Source organism: Melozone crissalis, unplaced genomic scaffold, assembly GCF_028551555.1.
Source record: "Melozone crissalis strain CALT ecotype California unplaced genomic scaffold, PUWL_Pcris_2 ptg000042l_1, whole genome shotgun sequence".
Taxonomy (NCBI): domain Eukaryota; kingdom Metazoa; phylum Chordata; class Aves; order Passeriformes; family Passerellidae; genus Melozone; species Melozone crissalis.
Window position 1 is genome coordinate 24621730 of NW_026535820.1, and position 27721 is coordinate 24649450.

At 39.0% G+C, this 27721-nt stretch overlaps 1 protein-coding gene across 1 annotated transcript in view; it reads left to right on the forward strand.

Moving 5' to 3' along the window:
• The first annotated feature begins 606 nt into the window (after positions 1 to 606).
• The window catches only part of CDH7 (cadherin 7), an 82758-nt gene continuing 55643 nt past the window's right edge, over positions 607 to 27721 (forward strand). The window contains exons 1-2 of the mRNA XM_054284834.1: positions 607 to 713; positions 9447 to 9853. Of these exons, the coding sequence (XP_054140809.1) occupies positions 9644 to 9853 (210 nt within the window). The 5' untranslated portion in view covers positions 607 to 713; positions 9447 to 9643. The remainder of the gene's footprint in view (positions 714 to 9446; positions 9854 to 27721) is intronic.

Here is a 27721-nt window from a genome sequence, read left to right on the forward strand (position 1 = left end):
AGTCTCTCCTTCAACTCTGTGTTTCAAATGCAAATAGGGAGAGAGATTGGTTCCCGCCCCACCCCCTAGCCCGGCTCCTGATTTTTATCCAAAGGACTCCATCTGTATATCCTGTCAAGGAGGAGGAGGAGAAGAGGCGGGGGGTGCGGGGGTAGTGGGGCCGGGCAGGCTGCTTGCTCCCTGGATCCCGCTTCAATAGCCACCGCTGGGTCTCCGGGAGCTACAAAGAGTCCCTGTGCCGCCTCCGCGCGCCCTCGGACGGAGCTGGCAGCCGGCTCCAGCCACCGAGCCGTGATATCCCCTGCATCCCCAGAGCAGCATCCCCACCTCCTCTGCTTTCTCCCTCCCACCCCGCTCCTTCCCTCCCTCCTCTTCCTCCTCCTCCCGCAGCCACGATCCGCACCCAGTCGGAGCTGGGCTTGGCACCGGCACCCACTTCTCCCATCGTGTGCCCGGCGGCTGCCTGTGCAGTGCCGCGCCGTGCCGTGGAGGAGGAGGAGCGGAGCAGCGGCCGCGCTCCCATCCCCGTCTCCGCGGGCGCGGGCGAGTGCGCGGGCGGGCGCGCAGCCCCCATGCCCGGTGGGCGCCCCGCCGCCCGCAGCCCGGCCCCCCCTGCTTGGGAGCATCCCGCCTGCGCTTCGCCGCGGAGGCACCGCCGGCCCTTGGAATTAAAACACTCACCACGCTGGGCAGCCGAGGGAGAGGGGGAGCAGGTAAGTGCCGGCTGCACCTGTGCCTTTCCTTGCCTTCCTTCCCCTTCCCGTTCCCCTCCCGTGTAGGCAGAGGGCGGTGGGAGCAGTGGCAGGAAAGGGCTGCGCGCTGCTCCTCCGCGCCCGCTCGCCCGGAGCGGCTGTGCCCGGAGCGGAGCCGCCGCTCTGCGGAGCCGGCGGGGGCGGCGCGGCCGCGGCCGCAAGTTTGGCGTTCCCCGGGCTGGGGGCGGCCGGGACCGGCCGCGGGAGCGCCCAGCGCCAGGTGTGGCGGGGAAACCGTGGAAAGTGAGAGCACTGGGACTATAGGCGCGTGTGCACCTTCTGAGAAATAAGAGAACAATAGCATCACTCTTGACTCTTTGGAGAAGTCTCACAGACAAGCGGGGACGAGGGGTGGGGGAAGGGAGTACCACAGACTTCTGCAAAATATAGGCAGCCCAAAGTCCTGACTGTCTCAGTCCTTTCTGCCAAGCCAAAGCGGCTGTCTTGCTTGGGCTCGAAGTCTGGCGGTGATGCTACAGTGCAAAATATTACAGAGACAATGAAATTTCCTGAGTTGTTTCCCAGAGCTTTTGTCCTTCTATGTCAAAGATGTTCTAGAGTTTGCAAATGTAGAAATTATGGGAGCTGTTTCTTTGATTAGTATTCAGCTGGTAAGGCTAGCTCTGCAGTGCTTGGCTGATGCTGACCCTTCCCCCTCCGCCCTGTCCCCCAATCCATCCACATATCCACACACGGGCATGTCCTGCTTTCCTACAATAGGCTGTGTACACCAGTAGCGAGAGGTTTGTCATCTGGACCCTCAGACTTATAGTTGCTAATGGAGGCAAAAATACCCCTTTTTGAGATATGGTTTAGCTTTTATACCGCTTTCAAAAGGTGAAGTAGTTCAGGTGAGCCAAGATTCTACAAACGATGCCTTCCCCAGGATGTGGGAAAGGATAGGAGATGGATAATTGTGATGTGCTCTGAATCTGGGAACTGAAATGCTGATACTTTAATCTTCCCCCCTTGCAAGGATAAAATCTTATGTTCTGATAGATAACTTGCTCAAGCCAAACCAGAGACTTGAAAGGGCAGAGTATACTTCATAGTCTCTCCAACAAGACATACTGACTTGCAATTTTTCAGCTAAAACATAGGTATTTGTGCAGCTTTGCAGAAAATAAATTGCTTTTCCAGGACAAATAAATAAATACATAAAAGAGCCAAACTCTTGAGCATGCCTGTTTCTGAAGCAGTCTCTCCTTGGCTTTGATGCGTGACTTTACTTCTCTATCTTTATAATATCTACTAATTGTTTCTGTGTTGCATTATTTGAGTTTGCCGGGAATTGTTACTGGAGAAAGCTATGTACTTTGTTTCTGAGAAAGGTGGGTCTACACAACCCCAGGTGCAGAGCTGTTCAGATGGGCAACAGCATGGAAGTTGCATAACTAAATTAAGTTTGCTTACCCTGTAGCTTCTGAAGGTACAACAGGTCAACAGATAAAGATCAGCTATAAAGTGATGCTGATTTTTTTCTCAGTAATATTAAATATCAGTTTTAACAATGCAAAAGTGAAGTGAGGATATTTGGAAATGGTATGATTGTGCCTCATTAGAGCTAGTTATGTGCAACGGGTGTGTTACCACCTTTGGAGGAAAAAAAAGAACACAAAAACCACTTAACAAACCCAGAACAACTATCCAGGGACTAAATGTACTATTATTTTTAAGTCCTTTTGCACAATTTTATAGCTTTTCAGTCTGCAACTACCAGGGGATCTAATCTAGACATCTAGACACACATTTACTTTATTATATTTATTATTTATTTATAAGTAAAATTCAAAAAAACAATTGCAGGAAAATCCACAGTAAGGGAGGGCCTAGCTCTGACAGCTTTTAATATTAAGTATGTGCAATATCTAGGGTTTGAGTACTCAATAAAGGTTTAAAACTACCAGGAATATTAGGAATATATCAAAGGTAATATTCTGAGCTACCACTGCATGTTAGAAATGTGTGTCAGTTAATGTGAGTGAAAATACAAACATCAGTAATATAGCCTATTTTCTTGCAAAAAGCCATTAAAGATTACAATTTTAATCAAGGAACATTTCACCCTTATAATGGGAGACTTTACTGTAATTAAAGGCTGATGTGGGTCATTAGAATAGGGTTAAAAGTCAGATGACAGCCTCACAACTCTCCTTAGTCTACTTTCATTGATTTAATAGCAAGGCACTATTGATTATTTGCTACTGATTTAGTAGGGAAATATTTTTAAGTTTTCATGTAAAAGTGTAATTGTAAAGCATTTGTACAGCAGCAGAATTTTCTGATGAGAAGAATGGATACAATATCCACATAGATTTTCGCCTATCCTTTTCACGTATGACTGTGTGTACGTACACATTCCCACGTTTTTCTGTGTTTCTTCAGCAGCGAGAGACTTGACTGAAGAAAATCATTACTAATGCAAGACCTTATATTGTTCTACTCCAACTTAAATTCCTACTTTGTTATAAACCTGGCTAAGCCTTTTCTCAAAGGGATTCAACTCACAAATTGACTCCCATGTGTGATGAAAATAGAAAACATTTTAAACTTCAGCTGGTTTACAGATGAAGATACTGCTTGGGAGTCAGTCCTAGTGATATCTAGTAAGTTTTTGTGAGTGTTTTCAGTCTATTGACTTCGGTATCTGATGTGTTCAGCGGTTCTTCAATGAAGGCCTTTCTTGAGCCATTCCTTTTCCTTTAGTTTATCACACACATTTTTTTTCATGTACGCTTTCATGCTGCTACTGGGTATTGTTTTCTTGTGGCTATAAAAATCATTAAATTCTATCTGAGGCAGGGTGCATAAAATAGATGGTTACTTCAGTTCTTCCTGTCAAACCAGGCTTAACTCTAAGCAGTAATGCAGGAGTGCCTCCTCTGGGAATTCAGCAGTTCTGCAAGAAAGTCATCCCTAGGCATTATGTGACGTTCTTCAGCTGAAATGAGGCTGCAAAAATTGAGCTCGTGGAAATTTAAATATTTGCCTTGATTGGTCCCAGATCCAAAAATACTGCTGATGTTTTTTTTCAATAACTGATCAAATTAACATAATCCTTTCCAGCAGCTTAGATCTTTCAAATGCACCATGGCAAGGTGAAAAACCAATAAAACCCTTTCACATGGAGAAAATGATATTAGAAATAAAGATCTTTCTTCTGCTAATTTTGCATGGGGAAGAAAACAAACTTACCAAGAACCCAAACAATTTAGCACTCTAGACACGTGCAATCTTATGATCAACTGCAGAGCAGTGTAAAAGACCAAAAGCTGTTGCCTGGTTTTCTTTATGAAAATTTTTAAAGCCATATAATTTATTGCAGTATACCTCGTGTTTTTCTATCGTCTCATCAGGTCCTTTCACCTGAGTCAGGGGGTATTGGAGCCAGTTTAGTGTAACAGTGCCATATGTTTGGAGCAGTGATAGTTTTTTGCTAGATAACCAGATGCAGACTGCAGGATGTGCACTACGTTTACAGATCTCCCATGTGAATATTTAGGCCAGTTAGCGGCAGGAGGTTGTGGTCTGTAGTTGTAATGTCATCTGGCACAGGGAGTTAATAGGTTTCATCGTACTGCCTTGACTTGCAGAGCTTCATTTCATCACAGGGTCCCCACCTCTCTTGCTCCAAGGCACCCTCCTTTCCTTTTTTTCTTTCTCTGAAAAAAGTGATAACCAGACACTGCAATTTACACCGTAATTAGACGTGTTATCTTCTCAAAACCTTTTTGTCTCAAGGATCACATTCCTGTTCATGTGCCTGTGGAGGAGTCCCCTGTAATATTTAAGATGTGTGACATGGGAGAGCTGCAGACTTGTAACAAAGGGGAATTTTCTCTGCCACTAAATGTAACACCCTGTCCAATGGGCATTGTAAAATTGAATGTCAAAGCATAAATATTTCAGTGAGGGCAGTCCAGCTATCAGGGGGCTCACCTGCTGGTTCTACATTGTTTAAGGGATCATGGTTCAAGATCCAGTGGCAACAGTCACCCTTGGAATTATTTCAACACCCTGGCTCTGATTTTACTGAATGACTAAAGTAGAGAAAAAACAAAAAGCCCCATGGAATAACTATGCATTGTTGACCAAGCTAATGCAAGATTTACTTGCAGGTGGTGGCTGCTCAGTCAGTGAGGTCCATATTTTGGACCTCAGTAAATTTTGCAATGGTATCAAAAATTTAAGAAATTTGATGAAAGGAGAATAATGGGGCAGGGGGGAGGACAAGGGAAGAGAAGGCAATAAAATAGGAGTGGTAAATTCTTCAGGTACAACTCCAATGCATGGCTGACAGTGAGATTTCAAACTAGAGTAATGCAATCCAGACTGGTGGAGTTTAGTAATGGAAAAGGGTTTGGATTTCCACTTCTTCCTGAAGCATTTTACACATTAGAAACACTTGAGGACAAAATATGCTGAAGGACAAAATCCTTAGTTGGGTTGAAGAGGTTGACAGGAAAATTATATGGTTCATAGATTAAGCTGGCACTGTGACACTGGTAGCAATGTGTGAGCAGAAGTCTGCAGGAATTTGCATTTTGGCTGCAAAGGTTAGGTGGTGCAAAGATGATCTCAAGTGCGTTCAGCAAATTGCCCTACAGGGCTGGAGAAATCTCAGATGTGGGGAAGGAGGGCTTCCATGATATCTCTGAGACTGAAAACTTGTCCTTATCTGCTGGTGCTCATCGTGACACGCAAACAAGGAACACTAGACTTGATGAGCTGTTTTAGAAATTATGGAGTGAAGCAAAATATTCAGAGAGATTTTCAGTGGGTGTAAATTACCCTTAATTGCTTGCAGTGAGGGGGACTATTCCTTTAAGTTGAGGATCTTATTCATGATCTGATTGTTTTCAACAAATCAAGATTGCCCCTTGGAGACAGTGCATAATAGTGTCTTTTTGACATTAGCAGATTGTTTTGGGAAAGTAGAGTAGTAACATTTTTCAGTTTAGCAGTGTATACCAATACACTGTGGCTTAAATATAGTTTATTTTTTTTACAGCAGATGGGAGAAAATGTAAGGCTTATGATGTATATTGAATGAAAAGGTTATTATGTTTTTTCAAATGTGTATTCTTCAGTCTGAGATTTTATATATCAGCCAGCTATTTAAGAACATAAACAAATTTTTTTTTGTTTAGTTTTTTGGGTTTTGTGGGTTTTTTTGATTCTTACAGCTGTTCACTTGGACAGCATATTACTGCTTAGTTGAGACATGCTACCTGCACTGTCCAGATCACATAACATACTCTCCAAATTACACACCAGTTCTATTACTTTGTATTTTTCATATTTGTTATTTCCAGGACTACATATAAAGCAAATAGGGAAAACAAGCTTAGATATGAAAGCTAGAGCTTAATGCTTTAAATACACTAGCAGACAATTTTATTTTTAAAGGCCTAAGTCACTTTTTAGGTTGGCAAGTGTGAATGAGGAGATATGATTTGGTTTACCCCTATTTGGGGAGGGCAGTAGCATTTGGGAGATCAGAAACAAGATGTAAAGGTACACTTTTATTCTAGGGTAGTTATTATATCGAAGTGTAAATATTTCTCAGGTTCTTTTTATATTCTGAATCTTGTTTGTGCAGAAAGAGATAGCGTTTCCTAAAAGAGCATCTTTAAACAAAAAGTACTGAGTGGTTGCAGGTCAGTTTTGCCATCACACTCAAGTCAGTAAACACAGATGACAGTGAAGACACTGGAATCAGAGCACTGAATACGCTCTGTCACTGTCAGTGTTAGTTTTATCCACTGCTGCAAGTGCAACCCTGAAATCTCAAGCTGTGACTTAATGAAGAAAAAAACACCAACAGTACCTCTTAGTTTTCGATTTTATGAATGCTGTGACGTTGCTTACGTGGCCTTGTGGACTTGATACTTATGGACATCATAGAACAGGTGATGTTGAAGTGCTAGTTATGCTTGGACAAAAAATCTGTATAAAATTATCTATCTATCTATGTATCTATCTATCCATCCATCCATGCATCTCAGTAAGAAGGGTAATGAAATGCAATTTAATAAATAATTCTTCCCAAAACAGGAATTATTTTTAAATATAAAGAGGCTTATGCTCTTGGAGGTATCACATATAAAAGGCAATGTGCTGGAAGAACTATAAATAAAAACCTTTAAAAAAAGGGCTTTAAGAGGAATAGGAAGACTTATCCTGAGGAAGAGAAAAAAGGGAGGGAAGAATGTTTCAGAGTAGAAAGTGCTGCCACACAGCTGAATAAAAATAATTGGAATTTTGGAGTCTGTGTGGTGAAAGTATTTGAGAATGAGTAAACCACAACAACGTTTTTTTTCCAGGAGGTGTGAGTATTCTGCTTTTCATCAGATTGTGCTGTCTAGCATATGGACTGTTTTTCAGTTGGTATTTTGGGTGCGTTTTTCAGTTCTGTGCTGTGGTGTGTGGCTGGGGACCATGGCACTCCATATGGTGGCTTTCATACTTTCCTGCAGGTGTAAAAGAAAGGATATAAGAGAACACTGTTCGAGATAAAGGTTAGAGCAATTCTAGGTTTGAAATGTCTGTTCTGAGCAAGAACAAGACATTTCAAACTGCTTAGTGAAAAGACTCTAACATATTGTAAATGTTTTACTGACATTTCTTAAGAAAATCCATTTTGTATTTTTATCTCTGTTAAATAACAATCTGCTGCCTCTTTGAAATAAACTGACAGTTTATCAATATCAGATGTCTTTAACATGATGTAACTTAGACACAGAGAGGGGAAATCAAGGATGCATAAACAGCCTCTACTACAAACAACACTTAACGTAGCTGAGCAGAGCAGTAGGAAGCGAACATATCACAGGGAAAGCGCAGCTACTTCCTTAACACTCATTGGCAGCCCTCTCAGTAATTACTGTCATATGGTCATGATTTACCCAAAGGGCCACATCAAAACTGAGTTATGACTAGTTGGGATTAATCATTTCAAACTAGGCTCTTCTAACGAGGATGACACCTGCTTGTTAATCCTGCTGTGACAAGAATTTTTGTCCATGTTGAAGTGACATCTTATAACTGTAGCATCATGTTTTCAAAATTAGGGTCTTTAGGTAAGGCTTGCTTATTCTTTTCATTTTGCCTGTAGGGAGACACTGGATTTTCCTATTTGGAAGCTTTCAAATTGCGTCTGCTTAGCAAACACGCTCAGTGGGTTTGTGGTTTATCCCACCAGCCTCTAAGCAAAGCCTTTCTGGTGCAGGGCAGTACCACAGAAGGGATTACAATAAAAAGGCTTTAAATACAGTCTGTAATCAGAAGAGCTTTTTATTTGTTTCATGTTTCTGCCCTCTAGGTACCTTTGGCAGCACAATGCACAGGCGTTCTGCAGCTGAAAGGGCCTGACATACTGAAAACAGATAGTGGATATCGCATTTCACTCAGTTTTAGTAGTAATGGGTAGGACTATGATAATCAGTCCAGAGTGTTTAATGTGTATGTGATTTAATGTCTAGCCTTTTTAGATTAATTAAAAGTATAAAGGATGAAATCTTCTTTCTTCTGTGGCTTCCTTAAGTAGCAGCAGTTCACTCCAAATTAATGCCGTTATCTATTTTAATTTCATCCTTATTTCCACTTCATGTTTGGCACTTCATAAATGCTTCTTGTCTCCCTTATTGCTCACTTGGACAAGGAGGATGTCTGTTTAGAAGACAGCTTTGCTTATCTGGTGATTCTTCTAAAAGGCAAAGCTATGTTTGGTTCTGACTGACAGAATTTATACTTTTAAAAACATTATGCTAAGTATACATTTTTACATGGGTAGAGGAGGCTCACAGTTCTAAAAAGCAGAAAACAGTCTTGTTTAAGTGTTGAAGTTTCTCTTTCTAAAAAAAAAATGGTTTTTTTTATTAGCAAGTCCTATTAGTTATGAAATGGTGAAATTTTTAAATAAAAACTGATATAAATTTGTTAATTCTGGAAAAACACTTATAATTAAATCAAGGTTTCAGAGAAAATACAAAATGACATTATCTTCTGATCTTTCTGGGCATATTTCTGTATAAATATATAAAGTAGTCTAACATGTTTCTTACAGTGCCTGACATTTGCTTTAGGAATGTAGTGAAATTGAGTGGGGAGACTCAGGGCTTTTTACCAGGTCAGATTCAGATCAGAACAAATCATAGCATCTGGTGTACTGTGACTAAGAATCAATCAAATTGTTCCAATTCATCTTATGCACCTTCATTTTACTTTTGAGTTATATGGGAGAGAGTTAATCTATGATATATCCCTGCCATTATTACAACTTGATGCCTCTAGTTGGTTTGTAATTATATCATAGTAATATTAAGTAAAGGAGACCATAGCAGACAGAACAGAAAATATCAAACCAAATGACTCTAAATAATAACTACACTTACTTTGATTGTTTTAAAGAGGAACAATTTTAGCATTTATACTGGAAAAAAAACCCTTGGTGTATTATGAGAACATTTAGGAGAAAACTTTATGGCTATAAATACAGTCGTATCAGCAGTAGCAATGCCATCCAAGAAGTTTGCTATAAACTTGGAGAGATTTATGCAAACTCGTTGTTGATGAGGAGAAAAGTCATGAATAAACAGTTTCCGTGCATGATGTGAAAACTGAAAAGAATTTTGCATTCTCTAAAAAAAAAATTAAAATTCTGACTACAGTTCTTGTCTTTTTCCTGCATAGGTACCCATTACACCATTTCCTTGGTGAAGGCTGTTCAGCAGTGGTGACATCTTCCAATAGGCCACTCTGCAGATTATTATCTCTGGACTCCCAGCTGACACCCTGCCGGAGGCTAGAGCTACTGAGACAACTGGAATTGTGCCTGCTTTGTTCAAGGCTTTTTCTTTCACCGAGGAGAAAAAAAAAAAAAAAAAAAGATGAAGTTGGGAAAAGTGGAGTTTTGCCATTTTCTTCAGATACTCTCTCTTTTCCTGTGTCTTTCTGGGATGAATCAAGCAGAGATCACAAGGTCCAGGTCAAAGCCCTATTTTCAATCAGGGAGGACGAGAACCAAACGCAGCTGGGTGTGGAATCAATTCTTTGTGCTGGAAGAATACATGGGTACAGACCCACTCTATGTAGGAAAGGTAGGGGATTTAAATAAACTTTGGAGGGTGCAGATGCTTGCTTGTTGATGTGTTTATATGATGCAACCTAAAAATTGTAATTCTGTTAGCTCAGAACAGCAACACATTGCATTCTCGTAAGAATTCAAGGTTCCTGTTGCAATTTTCTTTAAGACCTCTGTATATTAGCACTGCTTGTTTAACAGAGTACAGTAATGAAACTGTTTCACCACCACTGATAGGAAGAAAATATTTATTCCTTATACTAGGTTTTAAAACAGAGGAACATAACAATGAGTATTGTTTTTTAAGAGTTAACAGGTAGTCCCAGAAAAGAAGTTCTGTATGTTATGTTATTTGCTCCCTAAAACTCAGCACTACTGAAAGCAAGAGAGAAAGAATCAGGCGTCTGTGGGTGTGATGAGTGAAAAGGAGGGCATGTCTGCTTTACTGCTTTTCTTTGACATTGCCTGGCTGGCAGATTGTCACCTTGGGGGCCTCGCTGTCCTCTGTGCACAGCACAGCCTTGTGGCTTCACCTCGCCTGTGGTGGGCACAGGTCCAGGAGAGAGCCAGCCCTTTTACATCAAGGCATCCCAAATGGTTCTTTCTGAGCGCCCGTCGCTGCACACGGAGCACGCTGAGCACAGCTGTGAATCCGGGACTTAGCTCATTTACTGCCTTGTGCTAGTGGGTAATGCGCTGCCTTCAGCAATTATGCAGGGGAAAAAAAAGCCCACAAAACAAAACCCCCTCTTGTGTTTCTCTGTAACATTTATGTGTAATCATCTTATTGAAAGGAAAACCCATTTTCTCGGTAATATCAGAATCAATAAATAGACTTTCTCATTAAAATACAGCAAATGCATAGAAAACAAGGGAGTGACAGCTTTTGGCACAACAGCACGCTTACAGAAAAAGAGATGAAGTAATCTGAAATCCACTGCTTCAAATATACCAGTGCAATGAATTTCAGCTTACTTAATTCATCCTACTGAGACAAAACCTTGATGTTTGTGTTAATGCAGTTAAGCACTTAGAATTTAATCATGCCAACGGAATAATCAAGTTAAATAGGGAACTGCTTTCATGATTGCAGCTATCTTTGTGTTTAGGTGCTTTTCTGAATTGGGACTGGTACTTTGCATTATTGAACCCTTAAGAAAGGTGAACTAGAATCATAAATGGCATCTTGTGGTGACGTTACAGTGGTCTTGAAAGTTTTGGTAAAGTTTTACATTAAGTAGCAGTATCCATTCTGATGCCACACAGCTGCTGGTTGCCTGTGTGGGTTTATCTTTTAGGCAAATTTGTCCTCAGTTTGGAGTTTCTCTTGTGGCTCTGGAAATGGCCTATTTGGCATCCTTTCCTATAGATAAAAAAAGAAGTGTGGCTTGCAAATTTGAATTTCTCTCCTGGAAAGGAAGCATCTTGAAATACTTGAGTGACGACTAGTTTTGATCTGTAGTAATTCTCATATTCAGTCGATTGCTATGTTATGGCCAAAAATGCTGTGGTAGTGCTGTAGTACATGATATTTGCATGCATGTGGTTATTTTTAGCTTCACAGTCTGCTCTTTCCCGTCCTTTGCAAGAGTCCTAGCATTCACAAGCAGATATCTTCCAAAACACAACCTTTTTTTTTTTTCCCCCTGAAACATTCTGTGCCCAGTCTGCTTTTGTATCAGCAGTATGAATTGTTGGCTCAGGAATTTGTACCAGCAATCCATTTTGTAGGAAAAGCAGATAAAAATTTTCACTTACAAAAAGAAGCCCATTTTCCTGGAAACACAGTCCTTGCCGAGCATCTTGTAAGATAAGATGTGCCCGGTTCCTAACCTTTTCACTGTAGAGGCTTTTCACTGTGTGGCTCCTGAGGTGCAGTCATGACCGAAGCCACATTCCCACACAGGGGAGCAAAAAGGTGAAGAAGTGAATTTCTTTCTGTGTCTTAACATATTATGTGTAGCACCACTACAAGTGTGGCTGAAGTGAGCAGCAGTCACCTTCCTCCCCCTCTTCTATTAAAAACATTGTTGCTCTTGATTCAAATCCTTTGCAGACAGGTAGGATGGTAGGAGGAAAACGAGATTTGGATAGGAAGAATGGATTTTTTTTTCCTCTCTTTTTTTTTTTTTTTTTTTTTTTCCCCCTTGGTAAGGAAGCTGCAGCCAGCAAAAAGCTCTCATAACTCACTTTTCTCATCAAATGAAGTGGAAGCAGGAACCAGACTCTGCAGAGTGCTCTGCTTCTGGGGAGGCCAGCCCTGCGCTGCCTTGCGTTCAGGATGCTTTGCAGGGTGCCAATCTTAGTGCACATCCAGGAAGGAGGGACCTTCCTCCAGCTTTTAAGGGCTGTGAGATAAAAAGGCTTCAGAAACACTCAAGCAAATGGAGCTGTAATGGGGAATACTGTCTCCTTGCCACTATTCAATTTTACAAAGCCCTAGGCAATTCTGGTTGGAAGGCAGCATTTGGGGGATGTTAGGGTTACATGGCAAATCATTCAAGAGTTGTGAAATACCAGTGTTAATTCCATGTTCAGCACTAGCTCTGTCCTCTTGGGTGTCTGCCTGCTGACACTTTAATTACATGATCATGCTGAGTAAAATCCTATTCCTTGTAAATAATGTAGTAGGATTCCTATTCATCTCAGTAAAACAAGTCCTTCCCTTAATTTTTCAGTGTTTTCATGTTTGTTTAACAAGACTTCACATCTATACCTGAGCATCTCTTCTGCAGCCTTCCTTCCTGATATCCTTTTTTTTGTTTTCCTTAATGCATATGTATTTTTTTTATTAAGGCAGCAGTGCCTGTTTCTCATGTCACTCCAGAGAAACCTCTGGAGGAGTTCCATTAATTTCACTCTAATAGGAGTCAGAGGTGACAGAAGTTTGGTGCCTTTTTTTATTCTCTTCTTTTAAAATTTAGGTCCTTCCTCTCTATGATATAAATTTAATCATCTTGGATGTAATTTTGAGCGCTTCTTGGGAGGTGCTTAACACATAATCAGACTGAACCATATAAAGTTCTTTTCTGTGGGTCAGCACAACACATGTTATGTTCGCTTGAAGGGCTGAAGCATTTAACTGTTTAACACATTAAACTGTTTGGATAGGCACTGTTCTCCTCCAGACATGCCATGTGGGAGGTGAGGCAGTTAACTGTGATGCTTATTGAGCTAGAAGCATAGCTGGCTTCTGTTTTCTGGAAAATGTTTACTACTGCTTGGTAATATGTTTCTGTAAAATACCTTACTCTATATTTTCCTTGTAAATTATGGTAATGGAATCTATTTGGAAAAAAAAATAGTATAGAGCAGTTTTAAGTGAAACATAAACACCTAAAATTAGGAAAAATTTTGTTGAATATGGTATTATATTGAATATTTGAAAAGTTGCATACAGTCTTGTAATTGAAGTTTCCATGGGTACACATTGGCAAAAAGGGGTATAGTAAAAGTGGAACTTGAACATTTTGTTGGTCCTTTTTTGGTTTTGTTACATAACATCAGACATCCAGGGTTTGGAGGTTTTTTGGTCTGATGGGTTGGGGTTTTCTTATTATTATTTGTTTTACTCTGTTTTCTGCTGCAAGAGTATCAGTCTCATCAAAGGCATTACAATGACACAAAATCTCTGCCAGTAATAATTACATTTTTCTTATTAGAAAGTTTAGAAAATCCCAAACAAAAAAAAGAAGTCACAAACAAACCTGAAGAAGCGAAAAAGGTCTTTGAACTCCATGTGAGATGCTGATTGATAGCTGGCTTCAATCAGCTGTTGATAGCTGTTTTCTTTAGGATCCAAACCAACTCTCCTTTTCCAATGGCTCTAAATTTAGGTATAAGTAAAGGGCCATTTCAAGCTTTTTGCAGAATTGAGCCCTTCCCTTGAGATCTTGCTAACATATGAAGGATGAAAAATAAAACCTGGAGACTTTTGACCGAGCACAAACCCAATAAATTAGTATGTAACTTTGAGAGGCTCATTGGTAATTCTCAAAAATAATGCTTTGAACTCATAAGATGCCCTGAGTGTTGTTTTTATTTATAATGTGAGAGAAGCATAAGTCCTAACCTGCATTTTATAGATTGTAAATGCAAGAGAAGGTTAAATGAGTGAACTAAGAGCCCATCATTTCCTAGATCTCACAGTCATTGCCTTCCAACATAATTTTACCTGCCTCTTCTGACTGTTTTAAGGTAAATAAACCTTTTGGACTCAATTTGGACAAAAGTGCATAAAAGCTAATATTTGCATTATTATTTCCTGGAGTAGTACAGAATGAGATGCATGTGAAAAAAGAAATGAAGTTAAGCTTTTCCTAAAAAATTATGTCATATAAGAGAATTTGCAGGTTCTACAAGTTTTAAGAGAACTTACAGGAAGGATGGGTTTTTAAAGCACCCATATAACAAGTTTATGTTATTATTAGCATAGAGAGTGGGTAGGTTTTTTTCCAGTCTCCTCATTTTGGAGGAAAGCGGCTGGATAGAAGAGGATATTTGGGTTTTAGATTACTGCTTTGTTTTTCAAAGGTGCTGGTGAATATTTCAATAAGGTGACAGAATTACTCACATACTATATTTATCTGTGGTGCGACTTTGTCTCAGGCCATACAGATGCAGTCAGCAGTAGGGCTCTTTTCATAGAATCATATCCTGACGATTTCAGATGTGGCTGATGAATTTTGACTGAGTTGGATAATAAGTGTCTTTGCTAAAATATTTTAAGGCAGTGAGTACTGTGGAGGTCCTGCCCCCTCAGTCAAACTGGACTGAACTGTGGGAATATTACTGGCATTTAGGGAAATGGAGAGGACATGGGGTGATATTGCAAAGGCTAAATATAGGTAAAAAGGACTGGGCTGACTCACTTGCACATAGTGAAGAAGGAGATTAGTCAGGTGCAATTCCCTGGAGGGATCTAACCCTCCTGCTGCTTCTAGAGGCATCCAGAGGCACTAAGGCTCTCTGCTCAGCTTCAGTCTGGTTTGCTTTTTTTATTCTGTAAGCATTCTGTGCAAGGTAAATGTTCATGCCTGTTCTGCAAGTAAGCTCCTGGCTGAGAGCACCCATAGCTCTGCAGATTTTTGTTCATTTTCCCTCCCAAGAAGTTTTGGAAAAAAACCCTATTCAAACCCACCAAACTCAGAGCAGCTATTTTTCATCTGTCTTTGTGGCCTCTGTGTGGAAAACAGACAGCATAATAACTCAGAAAGAAACTTCCACTTTGTAATTTTTTTTTCTCACTTTCTATTTGTGTTATCTTTACTTTTATCATAATCTTTGAAGCACTGTTGTTTTATATACTCCCAGAAGACCATTTACGGAAGGGAAAAAGAAAATCTGCTGTATTTCTGATATTTATCCATCTCAGGAACTCTTTGCTTTTCTGTGCTATGAAAATTGATAACAGTTGACCTTTCAAGTAAAATGGGACAAACCATTCTTGTCAAGTATTTTCCTACCACAAATGCTGCAAGCGGAATGAATGAACAGACAAAATAATTAAGTCCTGCTTACTTGCTTTATGCATTGAATAGGTCTTGGGGAAGTGATGCTTCGGTTGAACTGCTCATATATGACTTTACTATCTCAACTTGTTCTGCCCAGTCCCAGTATCATGCACTTTTCTTCACTGGGTAGTCAGTGTGGGCTTTGTGTGCTATTTCCGTGCTATAATTTGTGTGGATTACCCTGAATAACTGAGAGATGACTGACAATCCAAATGTTCCCTCCTTAGCATGCAGGGCTAAAGTGTCTCTGGGGACAATGGTGAGATTAAGGCATACAGGAAGAATTATCCAAAAGAATAACCTAAAATCTGCTGCCTTTTCCTGGTTGATTTTATCAGCCTGAACAGCTACACTGTAATTTCTTCTCTCCCTTTTTACTGGAAGTCCTCTTCTCTCATAGCTGAACGGATACTAGAGAAGTTTTTATGCCAGGGATTTAAAGTGATGACAATTTCACAAGCCCAAGCACTAAAAGACAATTTATATGTAATTTCATTATTAAAAGTGATAATAGAGTTGAGAGACTTATGGTTGGATACTGAACCAGAACATGTAGCTTTTTGATCTCTTTCTATAATACAGAACATTGATCCTTAACATGTACCATTACAGAAGAGGAAGGTTAGTGAAGGTGATGACAACATCAGTAAATTAGGCAGCCCTCATGGCAATTTTTCGTTCAATGGCACAGCCATGCTATTTATGTAATCCTGTAATACCGTTCGTGTATTTCAGCAGAATGACAGACTCTACCTGCAGTGCACTGCTCTGGATGTCTTTTGGGCATTATTTAAAACTAAATTTTATGAGTCTCTGACAAAATAGAAAAGCAATGGTAAAAGCTAATTTTGCAATTATATGTAGACGAGAGGCTCCTGTATGCTTGGCTGGTTATCAGAAAATGCCTTATCTTCAGGAAAGAATGAGATTTGAAGCTCTGATGTCAGTCAAGCTGATGCTGCTTCAGCTGACATTCCTTCTCCTTTTTGTCTTCAGAGAATGTACTTGGTTCCTTAGTTCTTGTTATTGGCTGTCATCCAGCATCCAGTTTTATGTCCGTCCTCGTGTCTCACAGTTCTGTGTTAATGGCATTAGAAATACAGCGCTGTAAAACCATGGATATCTGGGACTGTGAGTATTTGCATTGTTCTAAGATGAAAGAAGTCCATTCATGAATTATTTTCCTATCTAAAATGCAAGCAAACACGACCCCTGCTCTGAGACAGTGGTCTTGTAAGGCCAGAAGTAATAGCACACTAAGAAGCAGTGACAGAATTCAGAGAACTACAGTGTTAATCAACATCTGAAAATAGTTTGAGAACAGTGGTCACTAGTGCTGTTTTCGATGAAGATAGAATATTTCTTTTCTGAAAATGAGAACTCATGCAACCTTTTAAAACATTATGAACATATAATTGAGAGCTCTTTCCTGCCTTTACTTCCCAGTATTTATAGATGACAAGTTTTTTGAAACTTTTAAGTGCAGATCAGTTTAATATCTATGTTAGTACAAGGCTACATCTTCTTTCAGACACGTAAAGATAAAGGATGTTTTCCAATTGCTTTCAAAATATCAGACTGCATATGCTTTATAGTTTTACTTCTTGTAGCCTGCTGTCACACTACCTTTTTCATGTTGCCTTTTTCACTTATACATCTTCTGTTAGCCATAAGTGTCTGTCTGCAGACTCATTGGGCATTCATTTCATGTATTAAGTATTTTCCACGTGTCACCATCTAAAAGCGCTGCCAGGACTGTTATTGCCTTGCCATAACTCTACTGCTGAATTTCTTCTTTGCTTCACATTTGTTTTTAAATATTATACTGCATTTCTTAATTTCCTGGCTCCTCCTTCCCCCCGCTCCCAATAATCAAGTAATAAAACATCACCTGTGTACATATGTCAATGTTTCAGTGCTAACTTCAACCACTTAAAGGGATAACCTGGGACAAATATATTTAAGGATTCTGAAAAAAAAATCAGGGAATGGTTCCTTTGCCTGCAATAAGCTGGCTTTTACATAAATGCACTGATCATAAGTGCTGGAAATCTCTTTAGTGTTATCTTATTATCTCAACACTATGCATTTCCTTGGAAGAGATAACTGAGCAAAGTGCTAATGGTGGAGCTGCTGGGAGAGGAAAGATGTTAATACACTATGTTGCTCAGTTCTTTTAGAATAACTATTAGCTACCTTATGCTATCAGCATCTTCTCTGTCACTTTTGCACTGGAAGAGATACTCACTGTCATGTAAATTAGAGACAAGTAGCTCTTAGAAAAGGCAGTGGAGTGTGTGCTCTAGGAGAACTCTAATTCTGTCCCAACTGTTCAAACCATGGTCATGGTATGAGTACCAGCCCATACCAAGAGCAGAAGTTTGAGGATGTCATAATGCTTTATCTTTCATAATTTCAAGGTTATAAGAAGGAGAATTAGCCAGTTAAAAATAGGCATGGGAGTTGTTTACTTGATATATAAATAAATGTTATGAACACCTAACTATAATTCATTTGAGCTCAATGTATAAATGGGAACCCTTTTAACCTTTCCAGGCAAGTGTAAACTTAGCCAATGAAGAAGCTCATTGGCAACAGACACCTATCACCAAAATCAGTAAATAGGTTCATAAAGTTGAAGAATATATTTAATATTATTTCTTCCAGATGTTCTTGAAAAAAAATACTACCATTAACAGTTCTGTCAGTGTAAAAATATTTGGTGATGTTACAGCCCTGTGCTGTTGCAAAAGTAATATTGTTATTTATGTAGGTGTAAGGCACATAGTATGGTAGTAGCACACTACAAGTCATAAACATAGCAAAGAATAAGCCTTATTTTTTCTTCCAGATAAATATGAATGCCAAGAGAGATATAGCTCTTTTGCATACAGAAGTTCATGTGCCATTACTCATGTACCAGGAAACACAAAATATGCCTTGCTGACTTGGTCTCAAGCTGTCTTTTTCAGAGTCCTCCCCTGGGAGAAGAAGCTAATTCTAAACATTCAAGAAGAAGGCTAAAATTTTTTTAATATGTTTTGATTATTAAATTATACTGTTCATAGAGTAACTGAAGATTTAGTCCAAAATCTTCAGATCAGTTTTATTCACACTTGGAGACCATTTGAGAGTATTAATGTTGCAATACAAATGTCTGGTCATTTCAAAATTGAATATTTACCTGATATTTTATTCTGTAGGTTAGTGAAAGAGGAATACTGAAGATTGATTTGCAACATATATGAACATATTCCTCATTTTGTGAGTGAAGAAATAGTGGCTTCCATTCATATAGTACTCTAATGTTCCTATAGCAGCAAAGGGGTTTATTGTGACATTGTGTGTGGGTCAAAAGGTATGTGCTAAGAATAACAAAGGACACTCTTACATAGTAAATGTTTTACCTACAACACAGAAAATTCTTAGGCCCTCTCTGAGTAGAAAGAAAGAAATTTAATGTAATTTTCTAGGTGATGTAAGATTTTCTGCATGATTTCCACAAAACATTGCCAGAGTCATACTGTTTCATTTAGTTTTCCTGTTTCTGTAAATCATGAGAAATTACCTTAGGGTTTAACAAGACATGCAATTCTGTTGCTGTGGAGTGTGTGTGAGAAGAATTGAACCCAGAAAGTTGTTTTTCATTTTGAAATGCTTCCAAAATATGGAAAATCTGGTAGTTGGATTGTTCATGTGTAAGGATGATAAGCTGCTTAAGCACTTCATCCTGAGGTACCAAATTGTTACCCTGCTGACTAGGCAATCAGGCAATTCATTTTCCTTACAAGGTAGGCAGGTGCTGTATTACGTGAATTTTACCTTGTTATCCTGTAACAATGAAAAGTTTCCAGACACAGCTGGGAAAAGCAGATGGTCATTTCTTAAGTTTCCATAATCATGGTATAAACATAATGTCATAAATTAGCAAAATACTTAACTTGTCTTTCTTACACAATCTATATACATTATATGGGCAGAGCAGGCATTTGGAAAAGTGCTTGGCATGTTTTTATGTTTCTTTTTAAACTGGCAGGGCTGTAATTCTACATAGTCTACATATTAAAAACTGCTTAAATAATTCCACTTGCTCCTGGATGTTCATATTCTTATTGTATATGCAGAATGTTATCCTTCCCACCATCTTGCCCCCTTTAGCACTTAGCTGTTGCTTAACCAAGCAATACTTTTAAAAGGTTTTCCTTTTGAGTCTACACTGTAGTCTTGTGTTCATCCATACTGCTCTTTCATTCATCCCCTCCTTTTTTTTGAATATCTTTTTGACAGTGAAAAGCTGTGAACAAAAGCACTCTATTGTTGCTTCATCTAAACAGGAAATAAGCCAAGTGAGACTGTTACTTCCTTTCTCATTGTAAGATTCAAATTGCACTATTCATGTTTGTTTCTTTCTTTACAAATTCATGCCCACTACCATGCTGAGAATCTTAAAGCCTTATTGCTTTTCTGTTTTTTTTTATCTCTATGCTGAATCAAGCATACTTCTGAGAAAGTATCAGTCCCAAAGCAATGGAAAAATAGTTGTTTGAAACATGAACCATGTTAAACAAGGTTTTATGGAGCAAACGTGCAGGAATTAGAATGATAGCACTGATGAAGCATATACACAAGTGGGTGTCTATGTCTAGGAAGCAATGGAGGGACCTCACATTGAGGAATAGTTCCTGCTTATACTGACACATTTATTTAATTTAGATCTATCTTAAGATTCAAGGAAAATATAAAAATTCTAGCCTATATTGGTTTTAGTTTGGGAAAAATAGAGATTGAAAAAGTTAAAGAAAAGAAAAAGTAGGCCAAAGATTAAGTGTGAGATGGGAAGGGACATGATGAAGCATTTTACTTGGTTTTTATCACTCTAGAGCCTGATGTAAAACTGAAATCAATGAGAAAATAAATTTAGATTAAGGTATAACAGTCTAATCACAGAATGGCTCAGGTTAGGAGAGAACACTGGGTTGTCTGGTCCAACCTCCCTGGTCAAGCAGGATCATCTCAGAGCACATGTCATAGGATTGTGTCCAGACAGCTCTTGAATATTTTCAGTGAGGGAGATTCCACAACTCCTGTGGGTAGCCCATTCCAGTGTGTGGTCACCTGCACAATAAAAACATTCTTCCTTGTGTTCAGATGGACCTTTCTGTGCATCCGTCTCTGCCTGTTCTGTCTTGTTCTATTGCTTGGTGAAGAGTCTGGCTCCATCTTCTTGGCATCTCTCTTCAAAATCTTCTAGACATTGGTGAGGACCCCTTTCAGTCGTCTCTGCTTGAGGCTGAACGGGCCCAGTTCCCTCAGCCTGTCCTTGTAAGAAAGAAGCTCCAGTCCCTTAGGCATCTTTGTTGCCTTCTCTTCGACCTGTTCCAGGAGCTCCATGGAGCTCTCTCTTGTACAGAGGAGTCCAGAACTGGACCCAGCACTCCAGATGTGCCTCACCTGGGCTAGGTAAAGGGGCGGGATCACCTTCCTTGACCAGCTGGCAATGCTGTTCCTAATGCACCCCAGGATCCCACTGGCTTTCTTGGCCACAAGAGCACACTGGCCCTTGGACATTTTGCTGTCACCAGGACCCCCGGGTCCTTCTCCAAAGAGCTGCCTTCCAGCAGGTCACCCCCTGTCTGTCTGTCCTGGTCAATGGGGTTATTCTTCTCCAGGGGCAGGACCCTGCACTTGTCTGTGTTGAATTGCAGACAGTTCCTCTCTGTTCATCTCTCCCACCTGTCAAGGTCCCCCAGAAGGGCTGTCCAGCCTTCTAGGATATTGGCCAGTCCTCCCGGCTTTGTGTCATCACTGAAGTTACTGAGGAGACAACTGCCCTTCCATCCAAACCATTGATCAACAAGTTAAATTCTGGGCATAGTTTTGAACCTTGGGAGACACCGCTAGTGACAGGCCTCCAGGTACACCCTGTGCCACTGACTGCAGCCCTCTGGTTCAGCCAGTTCTCAGTCATCCTCACTGTGCATTCATTCAACCCACACCTCCTGAATTTGCCTGTGAAGGTGTTGAGGGATACAGTGCTGAAAATCTTGCTGAAGTCAAAGCAGAAAATATCTACTGCCCCCATCCCTCCAAGCAGTTTCATTACAGAAGGCAATCAGGTTGGTCCAGTGTGAATTAGCATTAATTAATCCATGCTGACTACTCCTGATCCCCCTGTTGTCATCCACATGGATAGAGATGGTCTTTTGAATGAGGACAGGGATTGAGGTGAGGATCACCTCAAGTGTAGGTCTTGATTCCCTATGCTCTTTGCTAAAGAAGCTACATGAATCACACATTGGTTTAGGTCACCTCAATCCACCCCATGGGTTCTAGAAAGCAGACCTGACTTGGTTATGTTAGCACAGATGGAGAAGGAGGGCAAGTGGCCAGGTTTTAGAAATATACAGGGGAGTAGGTCTGTTAACTAGTAGATGTATTTGAAAGAGATAAAAAAGGTAAGTAAAGTTCATTTTTAATCAAAAGAGGAAAATGCTGTGTGCAGCAAGGTAATCTGTGATGCAAGACATCAAAAGCAAATATCATCAAGACAAAAACCTAGTAGAACAAGTTTTTATGCTTCTTTAATGAGACTAAGGAAGCAATGAATAGAAAATGAAAGACGTAAATATTTCTTATAAAACATTACGGAAAGGGCTGGAGAATTTGGAATTTGTTAAAAAAAAAAAAAGCCTAAAACATGAACAGCAGAGTGCCAAACAGCCCAGGACAAGACAGAATAGCATTCTATACATAGAAGTTCCAAGAATTACTGGGTCAAGATAAAGCATGGGTAAGTAAAAACAACATGAAGATCTGGAAGAGTCCAAGCAAGTCTGAGCTCTCAGCAGACGGATGGAAGGATGCAAATATGTGCAGCTGTCAGGGAAGTAACTGGACCATGTCCAGACTGTTTCCAAATTAAGAGCCAAAAATCAAAATGATGAGTTCTCTGGTCTACCATTTAAGAAGGCAGCTCACACCTTACAAAGCAATTTTTTCTTGGGTGCTAAAGGGATGAAATAATGTCATCCATGGTTTTCAGAACTTTAGTAGGCACCTTTCCTTCTAGACTGGTATTTTGACATTGATCATTTCATGTAACTATATTTCCTCCCATCTGTTTTCAGGCTGCATGAGATTTTTTCATGCAGACTAATTTCAGTGTCCTGTCAAAATTAGATGCTGTTCCACACTATCTAAGTCACAGTATCACATTCAACAATTTCCATTCATCTCTTATTTTAGTAAGCAGAGATGGGTAGACAATGATGGTCCATTCTGCTAGTCTATTGACAAAGTCATCTTTCTGGATTTTTGGTTTTTTTGGCAATTTTACTTCTAGTAGAACAAAGTGAAGTCAATGACTGCTTTATGTGTGGGATGATACAGACTGAGGGCCCAGGTGCTTTGTCAGGCTTCCAAAATACCTGCCAAGCAGAAAATTAGACTGTGAGGAAGATGGAAAGATTAAGACGTCCACCCTGATGACAGATCCTTCTGATTTAAAGATATAAGGGTCTGTATCTATATACCATATTAAAAAGGGAAGATATTTACCTTTGCTTCTGAAATTATGTTGTCATATGTGTTTTAGACAGTGGCCAGTCTTCCAGTTCTGATTCTTTGATGCATGCTTTGTATTATACTTAAAATGCAAATACCACTTTGTAGCACAGTTTGAGGCTTTAGCAGCATGTGCTAACAATTTTTGTCTCAGATGATATTTTTTGGAAAATTACTTTGTAAAATAATTAGCAGGATAAAGGGGAGACTTTCACCTTCAAGGTTAGAAGAGTTAAATTTATTAGTGACCAAAATGATCTGCAGTATCACAAATTTTCCTGGAATCAAACATTCCTGTACATGTAAATGACTTTTACTGATAAGAGAACTTCAGCAGAAATCATATGTGTGACATTGTAGAAAGTCGTGGAGTGAAACCAGATGCTTTTTCTTCCATAGTAACTTGAATCTGGTGAAAATACGGATACAACTGAGGATGAGCACTACGTTCAGTGTATGCTCAAAATCAAAATGCGTCTTTGGTTTACAATAGAACTAGTGCAATAAAATAAGGTAGATTTTCTTAAACATTAAAGGTACTATTTAATAATGTTTGGTAGAAGATAACATCACCTTATAAATGATGTCTTGTAAGGCAAGGTAAGAGTTTTTGTTTATGTATTCCTGAAGTTGTATGTCTCAGTAATCAATAGGCCCTCCCTGATAGTTTCCTGTAAGTTTGGGCTCAACAAAAGCATTGATAAATCTTTTATCTCAGTATTTAAATACCTTCAGGGTGGAGTGTCAGAAAAAGCAGTAGGTTGTCACATGGCAAAGGCTGCTCAGGGCCCTGAGTCTTCACGTAGGCCTGGAAACTCATACAAACAATATGATGGTTTAATATGTGTCTGATGGTTTACAGACTAGCAGAAAATTTGCTCTTAAAAGAGACTGCATAAAATTATACTGTGTTACTCAGTAGATGAATTCTATGTGTGAGTCACACCCGCCTGTTCCAGTGATAATTTTTTTCTCACTTCTCATTGCCATTAGTCCTGCTGAGCTAACACAGCTGAGAGACAGCAAACTGAGGTTCATCCTCAGACTTGTTTGTTATGTTTCACTGACTTGCACCTGCAAAATCCTATTGCAAGCTATGGGCCCCTACTATTTTAAAATTAGAACAGAATCTGAAGATAGCAGTGGCTTTACTTGCTTTTGTAGCCAGGGCAAAGACTCTACCAAGAGTGCAGTATGAACAGCTTGCATATGACCTGTCCACTGGGTCTGAAATGCAAGACAAGGAAAGGAACTGCTGGTTTAATGCTCTTACATTTTATCGTGATGCATACTAATAGAAGGTCTTTTACTGTCCCAATGCATTTTTTAAATTATTAATTTGGCTTGGTTGATTAATTAGTTTTGTTTTTTACCAGTTAATATTGAATTCACTAGATTTGCTGGTGCGCTACCATCCTTCCACTTGTACCACTATTTTTGTGTATATATGGACACAAAAGCATGGTTTTATAAGTGAACTGGCATGCTTTACCTTTGCCAAAATTTATTACAGAATTTAATAATGTATTCTAATTTATTTAGTCTTTTATATAGGCACTGGTTTTACCTTCTAGTCTTCCGCAAGTTTTAAAAGTAGCTGCAGAGCAAACTGAAGGGTATTCCTTACCATGAGCTGTCATGAACACTGACCACCAGTGATTCATGACTTCTGTGAACAACAAGCTTTAGAGTTTCTCATGTATTCTTCACTGAAAACAAATTTTCAAAAATCTCTGAACAATTTCTTTGCCTTCTCATGAATTTTATTGGGCAAATATGAATAGAGATTAATGGAGAGCAGAAAAGTGGAAGAAGTGATGAAAAGGATGTATGTAAGAAAAAAATATGCCTGCTACAAACTCCCAGAAGAGCAGGGGGTACTATTGGACAATGAATTCAACAGATTGGAATATGTGGTAAGAGTGTGGCTGAAGAAACACAGCGACCTTTGAACTTGTATATAAACTAGAGAGAGGCAGAGAATATAAATTCTATTAGTGAATCACTAGTGAGATTAGGAAATAGAGCTTTCTGTCCACTTCAGAAAGTTTGATTTTAGTGATTTGAAGTGTGTAGATATTTCATTAATTTGACTAATCTGCTTGTGACTTTTCTTTGCAGAAGCTCTTATTTGTATTATTTTCACAAAGTAACTTTCAACTATTTGTGAACAACATAAATAGCTATTTACTAAAATGCTTTTGTGTTTATATGACAACTTGTATAGTTTTGAAGGGACAATTTACAGCAAAATAGCATAAATAAGATATTTTCATGTGCAGAAGCAATTAATATTAATTAATACTTACTGAAAATACCATTTTTCTTTTAACAAGTATAAAAGTTTGGCACTATCTATTAGTGTAGAAGGCTCAGAGGCCAATTAATAGGGATATAATTAATTATTTTTCCCCTTAAAGCTACAGGATCCTCAATTAATAGAAATTGTACCTTTCTTTCAGTGCACGGAGCTGTGCTGATTTACACCAAGCTATATAGAGCTTCCCTAAGGGGACTTCCTTAAATGAAATGCTCATTTTAATGGACCACACAGAAGGTATGAGACAAGAGTGGAAATGCCTTGAGTATAAAGTTCTGAACATTACAATTGGTGACAGAAGGCCTATCAATGAGACAGTAACCCTATAAAAATACAAAAAGATCAGATTGTTTGTCGAATTAGACTTGCTTTAATATGGATGCATGCAAGGGAGCTGGAAACTTTGCATCTGTTTTGTATACCAAGTGATTAGAGTGTGATCACTTAGTCCAAGAGGATAGAAATGATGCACAGTTTTGCCAGGATGAGACATGCAAATTGGATCAATTAAGCTTTGAGAGCGCTCAAAGCTTAATTGGTAGAGAAGTTTACATGCTGTGTCAAGTGAAACTTAGCAAAGATCAGTCCTGGATGCTGGGGGCAAGTATTATAGTGATTTAAACTCTAATCTCTAAGAGTTATACATTGTTTTCAGATTTAGTTATAAAATGGATCAGATACTATAATGAAACAATCAGATACTGCAGTAAGAGATCCCTTATGGAGATGCTTGGTGGTACACCAGAAGTATGACAGAGAAAATAGTAGCAGTCATTTGAGTTGCAACATTTGAGGTAGAGGTGAGTAAATTCAGATGACTGATCTTGTTTGCAGAAAACAGAATGCACAATTCTAGTAACTCCTGTACCTTCGTGTTCACCGCAATGTTTCAGAAGCAGGGAGTATTCTCATAAGTAGCTCACTGTGTGCACTATTTTCATTGAACCAAAGCCCTGTCAGAAGGGGGTCAAGAAGAAAATGATCATTAGGTAAGAGTGCTGTAATTTCTTCAGAGACCATGTAAGAATTTGAATTATGCACCTTTTTCAATGTCCTTTACAGTTTTCAAAGGACATGTTGTTTTAGATAATCAGAGGGGTCTCTATGGAAATTGAAAATTCTCAATATATGTGAAATACTAAAAGCCTCAGAAATCAATTTTGAAAGAAGACACTAAAATTTTCAGTAGAATCCAAATAGCTTACAGAATTAGAAACAGGCGTGCATAATTTGAATTTTAAGGTAGATTCAGCAAGTATATATGAACAGTGTAAAATAACACCTTCCATTTCACTATTTTCTCAGAATTTGTTTATTAGTGGCACATACATTGCCTGTATCACCAGCATTTAATGGCAATGAGTAAGAAATACAGTAGGAATATGTAATGGTGAAAACAGATGAAAAAAATCTCAGCATCATCATTGTATATGGCAAATTTCATATCCTTGTTTGTTTGGTTTTTTTAAAGACAAGTGAAGTTCAATCTTACCTCATAAATATCTTCTCTCATCATCTGAAATGGCAACATATGATTTAAGGAAACAAGGTATAATGACTGCAGAGAAATTTGATGAGATTTTCTTTGTTAAAAGCTTGTTGTAAACACCAGCATAGAAAAAGGCACTAGGAGAGCACTGCCTTTTACATAGAACTGTTAAAATCCTTCTAAGCTGGGAGGATTTACAATTAACCTAGTATTGTTCATGTTAAGGCAGTTTTTATGGGTTTGAATAAGGCATTATCCTCCCCCTCAAATATTTTCTGAAAAACAAGTAGAAAACTTGGGCATTAAAAGCATTTATTTCCCAGCACTTAATCCTGTGAAGTTTAAATGCCTATCAAGATATGAATTACTATCTTGAGATCAGCTGAAAATCCTTGCAGGCCTGCAAGTTTGAATGGTTAAAAAAAAAAAAAAAGCTAGGGAGAAATCAAAGTTCTTAAAGTATCTATCCACAAAAGATCACTTTAAATGATCTGAACAGTTTCAAGCAGACTTTCAAGTGTCCATATTTACTGTGCATACTCTGCTTCAGCTTGTTCTGAATACTGAGCAGCTACTGTGTGAATTTATGTAAGGAAATCTCTTAATCTTTCAGTGCTGCTTCTTATAATTAGGCATATGTGACACACATGTTCATTAAAGCAACCTTCCTCTTAGAGCAGGGGTTAAGGGGCTGTTTCAGAAAGATACTTAGACATATGCTTAGTACCAGCTTTCATGACTGTTAAGCAAGTCCTGACATGATCCACATGGATAAGGATGATTTCCTAACTTAGAAAATTCTAAACCAGGTTTAATGTGGTGTTAGCACCAGGTTAAATTTCCCCAGGTTTTGAAGCGAATTTTAAACAATGAGCTGTGAATTACAAGCCAATATATATATGGGTGGATGGATGGACTTGAGAAATATTTTTGGGTAAAATTCAATATGATGAGCTACCTTCAGTGAAATACATAATAGTAGGGGAAAGAAAATAAAAA